This window comes from Syngnathus acus, chromosome 22 (genome assembly GCF_901709675.1).
Source record: "Syngnathus acus chromosome 22, fSynAcu1.2, whole genome shotgun sequence".
Lineage (NCBI taxonomy): Eukaryota > Metazoa > Chordata > Actinopteri > Syngnathiformes > Syngnathidae > Syngnathus > Syngnathus acus.
In genome coordinates this window covers 8,317,331-8,331,528 of record NC_051106.1, presented here as the reverse complement: position 1 = coordinate 8,331,528, position 14,198 = coordinate 8,317,331, and the positions used below count along the sequence as shown (strand labels likewise).

General features: G+C 42.7%; 4 protein-coding genes and 1 long non-coding RNA gene across 5 annotated transcripts; 3 read left to right on the top strand and 2 right to left on the bottom strand.

Annotated features, from left to right (window-relative positions):
* Window positions 1-817: 817 nt before the first annotated feature.
* LOC119116388 (dynein regulatory complex subunit 4-like) lies at window positions 818-1,987 on the bottom strand. The gene has a single exon (XM_037241704.1). The coding sequence runs from the start codon at window positions 1,985-1,987 to the stop codon at window positions 818-820; it is 1,170 nt and encodes a 389-aa protein (XP_037097599.1).
* A 2,041-nt stretch (window positions 1,988-4,028) lies between these two features.
* tmx1 (thioredoxin-related transmembrane protein 1) lies at window positions 4,029-6,993 on the bottom strand. The gene is made up of 8 exons (XM_037241368.1): window positions 6,771-6,993; window positions 6,063-6,178; window positions 5,943-5,988; window positions 5,726-5,854; window positions 5,551-5,596; window positions 5,375-5,476; window positions 5,241-5,304; window positions 4,029-4,691 (listed from the first exon to the last, which is right to left on the bottom strand). Exons 1-8 carry the CDS (start codon window positions 6,935-6,937, stop codon window positions 4,441-4,443), a joined length of 921 nt encoding a protein of 306 aa, XP_037097263.1. The 5' UTR covers window positions 6,938-6,993; the 3' UTR covers window positions 4,029-4,440.
* On the top strand, window positions 5,386-5,726 carry LOC119116225. Its single transcript, XR_005096248.1, has 2 exons — window positions 5,386-5,499; window positions 5,642-5,726. It is a non-coding gene; the product is annotated as an uncharacterized LOC119116225 (long non-coding RNA).
* Window positions 6,994-8,427: 1,434 nt separating the features above from the next.
* LOC119116168 (galectin-8-like) lies at window positions 8,428-10,351 on the top strand. The gene is made up of 7 exons (XM_037241386.1): window positions 8,428-8,544; window positions 8,867-9,121; window positions 9,236-9,325; window positions 9,404-9,484; window positions 9,563-9,648; window positions 9,717-9,891; window positions 9,980-10,351. The coding sequence occupies exons 1-7, from the start codon at window positions 8,530-8,532 to the stop codon at window positions 10,127-10,129; spliced, it is 852 nt and encodes a 283-aa protein (XP_037097281.1). The 5' UTR covers window positions 8,428-8,529; the 3' UTR covers window positions 10,130-10,351.
* Window positions 10,352-11,259: 908 nt separating this feature from the next.
* LOC119116166 (galectin-8-like) lies at window positions 11,260-13,085 on the top strand. The gene is made up of 7 exons (XM_037241384.1): window positions 11,260-11,425; window positions 11,690-11,845; window positions 11,914-11,985; window positions 12,055-12,135; window positions 12,207-12,292; window positions 12,356-12,593; window positions 12,662-13,085. Exons 1-7 carry the CDS (start codon window positions 11,351-11,353, stop codon window positions 12,806-12,808), a joined length of 855 nt encoding a protein of 284 aa, XP_037097279.1. The 5' UTR covers window positions 11,260-11,350; the 3' UTR covers window positions 12,809-13,085.
* Window positions 13,086-14,198: the final 1,113 nt, after the last annotated feature.

The window sequence follows — 14,198 nt, the reverse complement described above, 5'->3', positions numbered from 1 at the left end:
GTTTGTCCGTGGTGACGCGGGTTGGATCGGTCCAGGTCCCGGCCCAGTGCGGGACCACGATGGTTTCAGCGGGAGAACATCTGGTTGTGTTTAGGGACCCTGCTGTTCATTCAACAGAACATTCCAAAGCAGGCTCTGTTGTAATGGGTCACAGAGATCCAGAACATGGAGGTTCAGTCATGAGTTTGCAAAAAAAATGGAGTCCAAGTGTTGATTTTTCAACCCCCCCACCTCTCCCTGAAGTCCTTGTTCTACAAGCACTTTAAGTGCGATTTCACTTGGTGTTATCACCGCGACCATGCCAGCGAATCCGACAACTAGCAGGAAGCAGATTAGCCCGGGCTGTCTCGGGCCATTGTGACCCGCTTACGGATTATCAAGGGCGATGTGTTTTTAGGAGAAAAGGTTGCCAATTTATCTTGTTGGCAAACCAGAGACGCTTTTAACAACGTCCTGTTTTGGTGCCAAACTGGCGAGTGAAAAAAAATGATGTATGAAGGATGTTTAAATGAAACGTGAAGATTGTTGTGAATGGTCGCCGCTTTGTTTTTGTTTTTTAAAGTCACACTGTGTTCTTTTTGAACTAAGTCAGTCAGATATACCCAGATAGTTGTTTTGAATAGTGGCAGGTAAACATCATCCCCCCAAAAAAATTACGTTTGGAACTTAACTCATTCACTGCCAACCTAGTTAATATCATTGACGTCTATAACCGTCTTGGTTTGTCCTCATGTAGCTCCAACATCTGCAATTTTCCAGGTCCAGGTCTACCGGGGGGGTGTCCAAACCTCCCAAGCGGTGAACCCCCAAGTCAGCGTTATGCGCCGAGGCTCCTTTCAAGCTTCTCCAAAGTTTCGGTAGCGGCTTGCAGCTTGAGCTTCAGCTGTCTCGTCCGCAGTCCGTTGCGGTGCTGGACCTCTAGAAGACCCGCCGCCTGGCTCTTGAGTAGTTCCTGGTGCTCCAGCTCCTTGGATTCCAGCTCTTGCACAAGGTTACTGTGCTTCATGGAAAGCTCCTCTAGCTCGTCCTCCAGGACCGCGAGGCGAGCGTTGCTGGCTTCGCGATGGGCCTTGTTCTCGTTGTGATTCTCCAGCTGCTTTTGGAGCTCCTGCAGTTTCATCTTGTCCTGCTGGAGGTTCTCCTGCGGGCACACCGGCTGCTTCTGGATGGACGTCAGCTGCCGCACCACGCCCTGGCACATGATGGTGGTTAGCTGCTTCTCCAGGAGGGAGATCTCCTCCATATGCGCTTGGTAGAACTCCCAGCTTCGCTTTAGTGCATAGCGGAAAGCGCCGTCGTGCTCTTTCTTCAGTGACTCCAGACGGATTTGCATTTGCGTGTCCAGGACGTTGAGCTCGGCTTCCACCTTCTTCTCGGATGTTTCAAACATTGGGAGAATCTTGGCGTTGTGCTTGGCTTCCAGCTCCACCTTCCTCCAGTCGTGCGGGACCATGATGTCCACAAGCTTGGACGCCTGGTCGAATTTAAGCTGCTCAATGTGGTTTTGGTTGTAGAGCTCCTTCTCACTGATGTCCACCTGCAGGCTGCGGATCACATTCAGCGCCCCTTGCTCCATCTGAAATTTCTTGTTGTCGCCGATGGTGGAGAAACCGGCCCCGTCCAGTTTCAGTTGCGAAATATTGGTGTGGCACTCGGACTCCAGGTGCCGGACCTTCTGCTGGTACTTGGTCACCTTCATCCTGTGGAGCATCTTGGCCTCATCACGCACGATGCTACCGTCGCGTAGCTTGTCCTTCACATCTTGAAGCTTCTGTTTGGAGATCTCCCAGAAGGCCTTGACTTGGTCCCGTATGAGCTGGAAGCTCTTCTTCTCATCTTGGATGCGGGTTAGATCCGTTGTGATCTTAGCAACTCGCTCTATCAGCTGCTGCTCGGTCAGTTCGGTCAGTGGCGTGTTTTCATCGACGACCACCGCTTTGCCTTTCCCTTTCCCTTTGCCCTTCCCTTTGCCCTTCCCTTTAGCCATCTTGGAGAACACTCACAAACTACAAGCCCTGGATATATTTCGAGGACTCAGTTGATTGCAGTCAAGTGATTTTCCGGTGCTGCAAAACGTTGATTGCTTTGAAACTACAACTATCAGCAAGTCTGAAATGTTGTGATGTCATCTTTGCCAATGAGGTTTTCTTTGTAGAGTAAGTTTGGTTGAGATGACCCCATCAAACATCATAGATGACATCTTAACGGAAACAGTCTTTGAATTGCTGCTTGACTCTTAAATCGTCTTCAAAAAATGCTCCAGCTAGGAAATAAGCTTTTGTTGTAACTTAAAACTTGGACCGGGAGACGTTTGGAGGATTTAGCGTCGCCGAGGCTGGTTGTCTGTTTCCATCAAACACAAAAGATTAGCGCATTCCGGGTCATCACTGATACAGCTGAAAAGAATTATGGTTTTTCAGGCTCGTGTTTTTCGGATGTTGACGTAAGCGTTTTTTTTTTTCCTCCTCTTAAAGATGGAAGCTTTTTTTGTCCTTGAGTTCCCGGGGTTGAAGGTTTCACATAGTCACCACTGCTGGATCCACCTTCTTCCTTCTCGGAGGAGGAACTGTGGTCCATTTAATTCCAGTCTTGGCCGCAACTACGTTCTCGTGTATTTGAGCAAACCACAAATGCTCCGAGAAAGTCTAAACATCAGCTGCGAGCTCCAGAAAAATTGAGAACGGTAAACTAAAGCTCGCTTGCTAGCTGACTTGAGTCAATACTGGTGAGCTAATCATTAAAAATTTGAAAATAATATTTGTTAATTAGGGCTGATTAAGGCTCAAAAGTGAATCAAATCAAAAAAGTCGTTTTGTCACTAAACATGGGAACTGTCATCTCAGACTTTGAACAGAATGTAGTTGAAGTCTGAGCCATCTGTGTCGCATATGCCACATTCTCATTTTTGTGGGAATGTAAAACATGTTTGAGGTTTACAACCAACAGGAACATGATTTGTAATCTGGAGGTTATATCTGAAGAAAACATAAGTTCCTAGTAGATGAAATGATAGCAAAGAGTCTAGTCAGTTTCACTGAGCTTCGTGAAATATGCCAGACATGTCGAGAATGAGACGCACACAAAAAAACGCCTGAAAAGACACAGGAAATCTGAAATTTGGGTTTGGAATGGCCATTTTGCGTCAGTTTTAAGTGTGTGTGTGTGTTGTGTGAACGAGGCAAAAGGTGATGAAATGTGACCACAGGTGAGCTGGCGCACACAAGTTGGGGCCTGCCCGCCATTCATCAGGATGAACCCAAGCTAACATTTGGAAATGTGTCGGTATGTCGGGCGTGAAATTCAAACAATGCAACTTGGTTCTATTCAAACGCTTCCTTTGGGAAAAAATCTCATTGTGGCGGTTTTCAACTCAGCCGAATAATATAATAGTGGGGAGATTTCAAAGTAGAACTCTCACACAACTTCAAATAAAAAATCAACATAATCACTCACATATTTTGTTTGAGTTTGATCAATTTGAATATTTTGTTTATTTGCTGGAAATTGTGAGCTCATCGAAGACACAAATAAAATCTCCCTCCCTTTCCCTGGTGTCCTGATCTTAAATGAATTCCGATGTCTAAATGCACACCAATTCCCAGTCAAGGGGAGAAAAAAATGAACTCAGGGAGTGGATGCATATGTCGGGGGCTTTTCGACTGACCCAGGACCAGATGCGAGTTTCGGGTCGGGTGCCGAGCACCACAACAAAACTCGCCATCACCATGGAAACGGTCGCTCGGTTGGCTGATTTGTTTCCCCGGGACTCATTAACACCGACGCGCATTGAATTCTGAACTTAACCCGCTTGGGTTGAATGAATCTAATTTCAGGTAGTTTAGTGACACCTACCGGCAGGAAATATATTGCAGCGTAGTAGCTGTAAACGCAAATGTCAATCGAAAAAACATGCAGTCTTCTCAATAAGTATACATATTTTCATACTCTTCAGTTGGTTTAATTTTTAGAGATGTTATTGTACATTTTGCGATCTTTTTTTTTTTTTTATAATATAAGACAACATCCAATTTCTGTAAAGTCCTCATTTATTCCCAATTAAATTCCTGGTACTTTCCATGAAAATTTCCCATCTTTGAAAAAGTTCCTAGAATTTTGCAAGCCTAACTTTGGCTAACACTGCACTCATCAAACATTGTTACAGGGACAAATGACATCTATGTACATCAGATGGAACCGTTATTTTTTAAAAACATAATAAAATAGAAAAAGAAAGAAAAGGATGCATAGCTGATAAAAGAACACCGCAAACTCCCAACGGCTCCACGGACCTCCCAACGCTCAAGTTCTGTTCCCGGGTGGAGCGCCCGAAGAGGAAGAGGGGGGAAAGGGAGGAGGAAGAGAGTCGCGTTGTAAACGTTGTTGGAAGCGCGAGGTTCCTCCCACTCGACAAGACACAACATGCTGCTCCACTCCGCCCTTCTAGGTGTCCTCCTCCTCCTCCTCTTCATCCTCATTTTGCTGTATGCGTCCGGGCATTGCCCGCTTCCGAACGGCCTGTCCCGTCTTGGGCTGGCTCTCGAGGGTGGCGGCGAGGCGTTGCCGCATCCGCCACGCCTCGTCGTCCTTCTCCTCCTCCTCTTCGTCGTCGTCGTCCTCCTCCTCGCCGTCGGCTTCGCGCTCCTCCTCCTCCTGCTGCTGTTGGAGCCACGCCTGGTCCCCGGCTTCTTTCTCTGCACGCCATCAGAGATGCCACGGAAATTACTCTTCATCTTTCGCGTGCTGTGGAAGCGCTCAGCTTGAAAATGACGACTAGAAGAGCTGAAATTTATTTGGGGCTGACCAGAGGAATTTCAATGGTAGTGAGTGTTGATTTTAAATGTGATTAATTCTGAACACAGCCACATTTCCAGTTTTAACAGGATATACCCAAGAAATGTGTGGAGGGTGTGTAGACTTTTTAGAAGCAAGAATCGAAATCTTTGAAGTGAACCTATCAAGGATATGAGAGACCGCTGAGATAGATGGATAGTTATTTAGATTTGAAGTAAATTTACATTTAGCATTTCTTTTTTTTATAGTTTTGATGACATGGCTGATATTTACATGTAATAAGTACTGTATTGATTTGGTTTCAAAACTTTTTTGACACTGCTTTGCAATCACACTTAATTATTAGCACGCAATCCTACCACATGACTCAGAAAAAAATATTTGGTCCTAATAAACTGAAAAAAAGGTATAAAGTTTTCCACAATGAGAATGAAAACATGAAAACTCACTCTGATAGTAGCCCGGAGAGAATCGTCGAGACGGGAAGACAAAATCGGCGATAAACACCAGCAGCTAAAAAAAAATGTTGGGTATGTTACTTGACAAACCAAAACATTTGACAGAAAGTTTCGTTTTGGCTCACCAGTCCAAGAGCGAGGCCGGAGAAGAGTGTAGCCAGGCCAAAGATGACGTATGAGCCCCACACGGGAATGCCCAGTTGCTCCGTCATGTAGTTATGACAACGCTGCAAAAACCGTCCCACATTATGTAAGCAACTTTTCCTCCACTTTTGTCTCATTGTCTTCTCACCGCACTTACCCGGATGAACATGGAGAGCTTGAAGAGAGCAGACATTGAGTTCATTCTGCAAAAGATGACACAAGACGTCATTAAAAGTTTTGTTTTGCAGTGACATCACCATTTATGATTATGAGTGGAACCAGTACAGTCAAAACACATAGACACGATTGGACAGACAACGTTGGGCACTCACAGAAAAGACGAGGGAGCGAACCAGGAGGAGACCGGCTCCACCGTACTCCACTTCTTCTCGTCCACAAAGCTGAGGAATTCGTCCTTGGTGCGTGCGCCCTGGTATTTGCGGAAGACGCCATCTTTGCAACTGGGACGCACAGGAAAAAAGCCATTTATACAAGACTTGAATCTTTATTTTTTAAATAAATGAATGAGAAATGATAGAAATAGCTTACTGGTAAATAGTTGGAAGTGACGTAATGATGAATCTCCCACTAAGACCTTCCGAGTAAGAAGAAAAGCAAGTTCAGACTCAGTAACAAAACCACCAAATCTTTTTTTGTGGGGCTCCCTACCTGGTTGCTCCGTCACGTCCACCTTGGCGATGTTCACACCCATGTCCTCCCCCCATTCAGCAAACTCCTTCCACACCGGTTGCAGGTGCTGGCAGGCTGGACACCAGGGTGCATAGCTGTTGGGGTTTAAGTAGTCTTTTGTAAAATGTCACAAAAGCATATTTATCTCTCTTACATTTCTTTATACTGAACGTTTTTTCCAACCACCTTTGGATAAATAATAAAAAAGGTAGAAACTGATTGCTAGAGAATGTAATAATGCAGAAAGTTTTTTCTGGTTAGAGAAAAACATTTCCTCTTTTGGTAAGTTTAATATTCTTTGAATGTTCTAGAATGATTGTCAAAATGGGGAAGTCGGCATTGAGAAGCCCCGACAGTGAATGACTTAACATTTTATAAAAATGACTTCGCCCACTGTCCATCAGTCGATGATATGTAGAAAACTACTAAATGAAAGATTCAAAACCCGAACGTCAAAACAGTTACTGCTAGCTTGTGCATGTGATTAGCCGGCTCGTTGGCCAAGCTAACGTAGCCTAGCAAAACAACTACCAAACATTCAACCACAGCATTACATTAGAACGAATAACTGTGGTTTAATTGCACAGTTGCAAATATTTTGAATATTAAAAAGTTAAGACAACGAAATGCCCTCCCCAGTGTCCCCCTCCATGTGGCTAGCTGACGGACTTAGCTAAAGCTACTGACAATTCAATCATCCACTCTCCGGTCAGGATGTCCTCCCAGTTGCTGTCCGTGACTTCCCGGAGGCTGTCTTGCTTGGCCCCGGTAAACGGCAAGGACGCGAGGCACACGCTGACAAGGAGATAGCATATCGGCGAGGGGTGTTTTCGACCCAGACTCGAGGGAAACATGGTGGCGCTCTCGTCCGCTGAGCTAACCAAAAATTGACTCCCTTTGTGATGCGTTCGAGAGCAAATCCCGAAATCCGCCCTCAAAGTGATGTTTCAAAAGGTTGCTCTCGTTCGGGTCGGATTTGAGGACATTTAATTTGAAAATGACTCAAGGAATATCTTGAAATAGACAATATGGGACGTTTCTAGGCTTTAATTCGACATTATTGGCGGTCGTGCCGCGTTCGTCATATTGGAGTGTTGACTGTCAATTCAAAAGTGCCAAAGTGAGATTATAGCAGACACTACGACCGATAAAAGATGCTGATCACGGAACAATAGCACAAAGGTGTGCTTAATACACCAACAGATTATTTTTTTATCATTATATTGAATGTCATTTAGTCGGCGTTTTCATAAAACTGTTGTAATTTGGAGTACGCAAACCTCTTGTCTTTCCTTTTTACTGAATCACTTGAACGCACCAGCCCATAGTACAGTACATTTATAAACTAGTTAAATTATAACCTGATTGAAAATTATTTTAATGTGGGTACACTCAAATAATTAGAAGGTAAATACACTATTATGCGTAAAGTAAATGAGTATTCTCAAATTAATTTTCTAATCAATTTTAATGCGCTAACCATTATCATGTATGACCAGTAGGTGGTGGTGTTGCTCTTTTGTTGGCATGAAATACTGGATGCCAATTGAGATGGTCATTTTGCAAGTGATTAAAAAGAATGGCTGCAATAAAATGTAGTTTGTCTATGAAGGGATGTTTTGCATGAAATGAAGCCTGGTTTAATTGGGAAGCGCTGAGTGCAATAAAGGACCCTGAAACCAATTTCGATAGCATTGCCTTATATTCATTTCCGCATTTCTTAAGAATGACAATAATTTAATTAGCCCTCTCTAGATCTCTATACCTCCATTTATTCTTCTTTTAAATGATTTATTGGTAACTAAATCAACCTTATGGGGACTTTACTTTTATAGCTGCTATCACCTTGAAGGTCTAAAGTTCCTCTGACTTTGGAATGTCTTCTGCAACATCCTCACGTGAACTCGTTTTATTTATTCAACTCCATCTGTGCCCTTCTTGTAGGTGACTCTAAAAATGCACCCTCGAGGCGTCATAGCTAGTTTATATTGCAAAAAATGACATTCAAGAGGGAATAATAATTAGATGCATGAGTGCTGTGAGTTTTAAGGTGCACATGAGATTTTTCTTTTCCAACGTTGAGTAAAATAAAACTGTTGCGTTTGTTTTATTATTACATTGTAGCTCTGTTGGACTTGACCTCATAATAACCTCAGCAGTCTCGGCGTTACTTTGTCACGTTTAATTGTCCATTGTGCCGTCATATAACATATGTCGTGGCCACGGAAATAAAGCTTTAATAACTTTCATACATTACAAGACATATTTTCGTCCTTTTTGTTCCTTGAAAGCAACATTAAGTGCGTCACAAAACAAAGAATAAACGACACAAACTCACCACCGCTCGAAAGCTTCCGCGAAGTAGCGCCCCTCCGTGGAGGTCGAGTTTCAGAACCCGATAGACCCGTCTGAAGATACGCGGACGCGTCCTTCCTTCACTTGGAAAATGGCTGAACGTACCGTAAGTTATCCAACCGTTGTGTGCATCTTCTAAACATCCATGTCAATTAGCTGGCAATTAATTGTAAATCATGTGAAAAACAACTAATTGTAATTACATTTTGAATAGTTGGCAAAATATGAACATTTTCCCCTGCTTAATTCATATTCTACAAATGTAATATTAATCTGACAAGGTTTTTGTAAGGATTTTTTTCTTTCCCATCTAAAATAGTAGATCCAGTTTGAACATGAACATATACCAAACATCACAGGCCAAATGTGACGCTGAGTTGAATGCCGCAATTGTTTGGATTTTATTAATGACTCTCTTTTTGTTTTAGGCGGCAGAGGAGTATTTGTCTCCGCAGTTGAGCACACAGACCCGATATGTCTCTCTTCTGGTTGGACTCCTGGTGGTTATCCTGCTGGTTATCGTGATCCTGCTGCCCGTGTTGATCTTTAACAAAAACAAAAAGCCAAATGATTACGATGATTCTGCAGTTATAGATTTTTCGGATTGGGGCAAACAACTTGTGTACGCGACCGACGACAAGGACGATGTGCTACGACCAGCAACAGTGGAGGGAAGAAGCCATGTACGGACCAAACCAGAACAGTCACGTTGCCTCCGTTCAGATTTACGAGTGACCGATTTATGACCGTAATAATTTAGCGCTAAAATAATCCAAGTCCAACACTTTTGCTTTCAGCTGTTAGGTTCCACTAACATGTTGAACTTCAGCGAGCAACTCGCTCTGGCACTCGTTAACAATATGGCAATTACGGGAAAGATCAAGTCTGTAAGTTGTCGCCTCGCAAGCGTTGACCAAAAGTTGCGTGACGCCATGATGATGCTAACTGTGTGTTGTTTCAAAAAGCAAAAGGTTGGGGACTATGGCAAGAGCGATTCAACTAATGATAAGATATGTTGGCTCAATATTTTCATGAAACCTGTTGGGGTGAGTTTATTTTTTTTCTGTGCATTTCAGTTTAGTGTCTGGTCTTCAGCATTCACAGATGACTTTCTCTTGTTGCAGGTTTCTTACATCGGGAATGTGGTTGGAGGTCTGCAAGTTGGCCGCAATATCACTATTCGAGGACGAGTCAATCAATCCCCGAACAAGTACTAGGCCACATCATCCACAAATAAAGCTGTCACCATGACAACATGTTTGCACTTTTGCCTTGCAGATTTATGGTCGACCTGTTGGACAATACCACCAATATTTCAATGCGCCTGCAACCTCGTTTCAATTACAACGGAGATACCAAGGTGTTTGTTCGGACCGCCTACATTGGTGGATCTTGGGGTACTGATGAGCGCCAGGAGACCTCCTTTCCCTTTGAAGCCAACTCCTACTTTGAGGTTATATAAATTACTGTTCGACACAAAAGGTTATTTAGTAAAGGGCAATGAGTTTACTTGTTGAAGATCCCTCTATCTTCTCTTCCAGATGGTCATCCACTGTAGCGAGAAGGCTTTCAACGTGTCCGTCAACAATGCCCACGTATTGGACTTCAAGCACCGTTTGACTGGGCTAAACAAGACCACGCGTGTGAAAGTGGAGGGAGACATCAAGCTGATGAATGTCAGGCTTCTGTGACTTCATCAATGCCATGTCAAAAAGTTCCATTTCTTAATCATGCATATATATCATACATTTACATTAAGGATTATTAGAACCACAGGATTGTTGTAACATGACTTTTTTTTTACTCAGATGAACATGATCACTACTTGTGTGACTTATTGAGTTATCGAAGATACTGAACGGACAATAAATTGTTTTCTTTCATTGTAATCAATAAAACTGCATTACAAAATGTTTTCTTTCATTGTCAATAAAGTGCAAAAAAGTAGATCTTTTGTCTCTTGAACTTGGTTCGCTGTTATCCAAAAGTGCGTCAAATGAATGCATTGCAATATGTCAATTTACTGCCCTCTAATGGTCTGGAGGTACATCATAGTATGACTTATAAGTAACTTTGGTTCTTTTTAGTCTTGAATAAAGACCAGGGTGTCGAATTACTGAATCTTTGTGCTTGCACGAGAAGCTTAGCTGATATTCCCCCCAAAAAAATCACTAATCTTGGTTCTCATAGTTTGTATTAAATTTGTCAGTAGTTTGGCCAGCTAGTTAGGAAAGATAGCTATCTGGGAAGCTACTAGCCATAGCTACAAATTCTGAGTCTGTTAAGAATTGTGCTTCTACAACACATCGATCAACAAACCGCAAATATTACTATCATGCCAGTGAAATATATATTACACAGTACACATGACATGCTTCAGTTGACAACGAGGAAGCAACTTATATCTCATAAGAAATTATCCAATGTCTGTTGTTTGGCTATTTTTTTCTTGCTTGATAAATTGTTACAGGAAATTGTCAATAATACACTACCAACACACTGCATAAATATCTCAGTCCGCTTTATTTGAATTTTTATTTCATTTATATTTATTTTCGGTTGTCTACGTTGCGCAAAAAAACGTTATTAGTTTGTTCTGTGTTGAGTTTGACCTCATCAAAGTTCGTCTGTGCTTTAAACGTGACGTTTGTCCATTGCACCTTAATGCATCAGCCAATGCCACTGCGTCAAGACCTTTATCATTATATAACATCTTTAATCGTTTGAAACGTCTTGCATTCGTACTTCAGAGCAAAGTTATATAAGTAATAAAATATAAAGATCGACGTAAAATACCTCACAAAGCAAGCTTTAAACGTCACCAACACGCCATCAATCAATGCTGGTGGTTAAGAGTCGCCCGACCGAGCATAAGTGCGACAAGTTGAGCTTCAGAATCACATCGGCAAGTCATGATGGTTGCTGCAGATACTTTTCTGATTTGGGACACCCCTGAGCAGAATCCGAAACAGAAGGCGAGACGATGCGTGAGTGTAAATCATTTAACAACTTTTTTTGCATCATTCCATTTAGGAAAAATATTTGCCTTTTCTTATTTATTTGCTAATAAATGACTTATTTGAATTGTAATACCTTCAGTTAACATTAAAAATAGGTGAGTTCCCTCGTGTACCGCTAGAGGGTGCCAAAGTAAAACTATTCAATTTGAATTCAAATTTCTCAAACCTGAAAGCTAATTATTTTGAATTGTATTAATGATGCTACTTTTGTCTTGTCATCCAAAACCACAGACCTGGCAGTCGGGCTTCCTGTTGGGAATTATTGTCATGGTCTTTCTGTTCACCATGTACATCTTATTCTATAGTCACAAACCTAAGGTGGCTAAAACTATGCGGCCAACATGGACCTTCAATGAGAAGTATGAGCCGAACGCAAACGAAAGCAAGGTGAGTAAATCAGTGTTACTAGCTCTATCCACTTAACATGAATCAAAACTGGCAAACATTGGTTCCAGAATCTGACCTACGCTGAGCAACTGGCACTGGAACTTGTCAACCAGCTGGCCCTTGCTGGAAAGGTGGATGCTGTAAGTGGTCTTCCAGACATGATTCAAAATAACTAGACGCCATGATGATGCTGTTTTCTTTCATCCTAGAAAAATCTCACCGTGACCAGAAACCTTTCAACTGAGGGTGACATCAAATGCTGGCGCAAAATCGCTATGAACAATTCCGTGGTGAGTTAACATGTCAGCCATTATTACATCAGTCATAAACACAGTCCACAAATTGCATTCTCTTGTTGCAGGGCGCAATGGTGGGGGAGCTGGTCGGAGGTCTCAGTGTGGGCCGCACCGTCGTCATCAGGGGACGAATCATGCCGAAGCCAATAAGGTACAGTGCTAGGCCGCAAAGCTGTTCATATGACAACATGCCGCGCTTTCTTTTGTGTTGCAGTTTCAAAGTCGACCTGATGCTGGGCAATGACACTTTGGATGACATAGCCCTGTCCATGACAGCTTGCTTCTACAACGAATCCGGCAGTAATGTGTTTTCGCGCAACTCCTATCTTAATGGCAAAATGGGCAAAATGGAGGACGAGCTGGTTAGATGGTATCCTGCCAAGGGCCCTGAAGACAAGCCGCGTAGGGAGGAGATTGCCTTCCCCTTCGATGGACCCAATTTCTACTTTGAGGTTGTTGCCTTAATTTCTTCCCAAGTTCTAAAAACATGTTAGCATACTTGTTGCTCTCTATGGTTCAGATGGTCATCCACTGTGGCGCTGAGTCCTTCTCCGTATGTGTCAACCACAATGATGTCGTGGAATTCAAATACCGAGTTGGCGTGGAGAAAATCACCCACGTGAGAGTTTCAGGAGCCGTGAACCTGTTTGACGTCGAGCTGATGTGACTTCATCGTGGCAACATTTGAAGCTCCGCGCTTATATTTCTATCGCTGATCATTATCATTCTATTAAGATAAGTATGTAAAACGGCAGTTCTATTTTAACACTGCACTAATTATGTAAAACGGCAGTTCTATATTAACACTGCAAGTAGAACAACTGAGAACCATGATGCAGTAGTTGAGGTTTAAAGTTGATCTGAACTTTATTATTTAGTAAGTAAGCTATCTTTCCTTTACTCTTGTTAATCATTTTATTCCAATAAAGACCATTACAATAGCATGTTTTGTCATTTTATTCCAATAAAGAGCAATATAAAAGCATCTTCTGATCAAAGGGGATCATTTTAGAATTAGCTAGCAGTTTGCTAGTCTATAAAGCAATTTTTTTAAATGTGCTATAAAGCCTTTGCAATAACAGATGTAGGCAAAACGAGAGGATGTGATTTTCATGAGCGACAAGAATTTGACCCTGGAAACAGCTGTAACAACGAGTAACCTGCGACCTGAGCAAATTCTGGAACACACGATGTGTGGGCAGCCAGGATTGCAACGTGAGCGAGCGTAGGCCTTACACGTGCCGTGTCGCTCGAGGTGTCTCGTGCGATAAAGCCTCCGCAGGGAATCTCCACTGCAATTATTAGATTTTTTCATTATCCAAAATGGCTTGATGAGTTTAGACTGCTGCTGATAAATGTGCCTAGCTCATTTTGAGAGGCAAGTCACACAGAATAGTTAGCAGTGATGTTGCTAGCAAAAAAAGCTAACCACAATCAGTTGAGGATTTTGCTGACTGAACTTTCGCTGGCAAACCAACTCCTGTTGTTATTCTTTCTTTCCCCGAGGAGGGAATACTCGGCCTCGGTGGTGCCTGTAAGAGAATCTTTCATTGTGCTCCACTTCTCTCCACCTGTTCTGCTTTCACGGGACCCAAACAAAAGGAGCGCTTCCATGCAGCCTGCAGTAATAAGAGCTGATGCCATTGTGCGTGGGGGTCTTTCTCGGAACGTGTGTGTGTGTGTGTGGCAAAGAAACCCCCTCTGCCCTTGTTGGAGCCATTTTGTAACTTGGTATTGGATAGCAATTGGAAAAAATGTTCATATAAAGTTGCCTGTGAAAGTCGTCACTTTCCCGCCTTTTTTAATTTAATTTTAATTTCCCTTTAGACATATAAAGGAAAACAAAGGTTGACTCGGTAACCAGTGCACTGATGTCTTTTCTTATTGACTAGCCACCCCCAAGCTGAAGCTGCGGCAATAGCAGCACCCTGGGGAGTCATGAGAAAGGCCAGTTAAGTGAGCTCCTGCTATGGAGATCACAAAGCAAATAGTGAAACCAAAATGGAGACCGTGCTGGAAACAATTGGAAGATTATTTTCGATTCACAGAAAGCACGT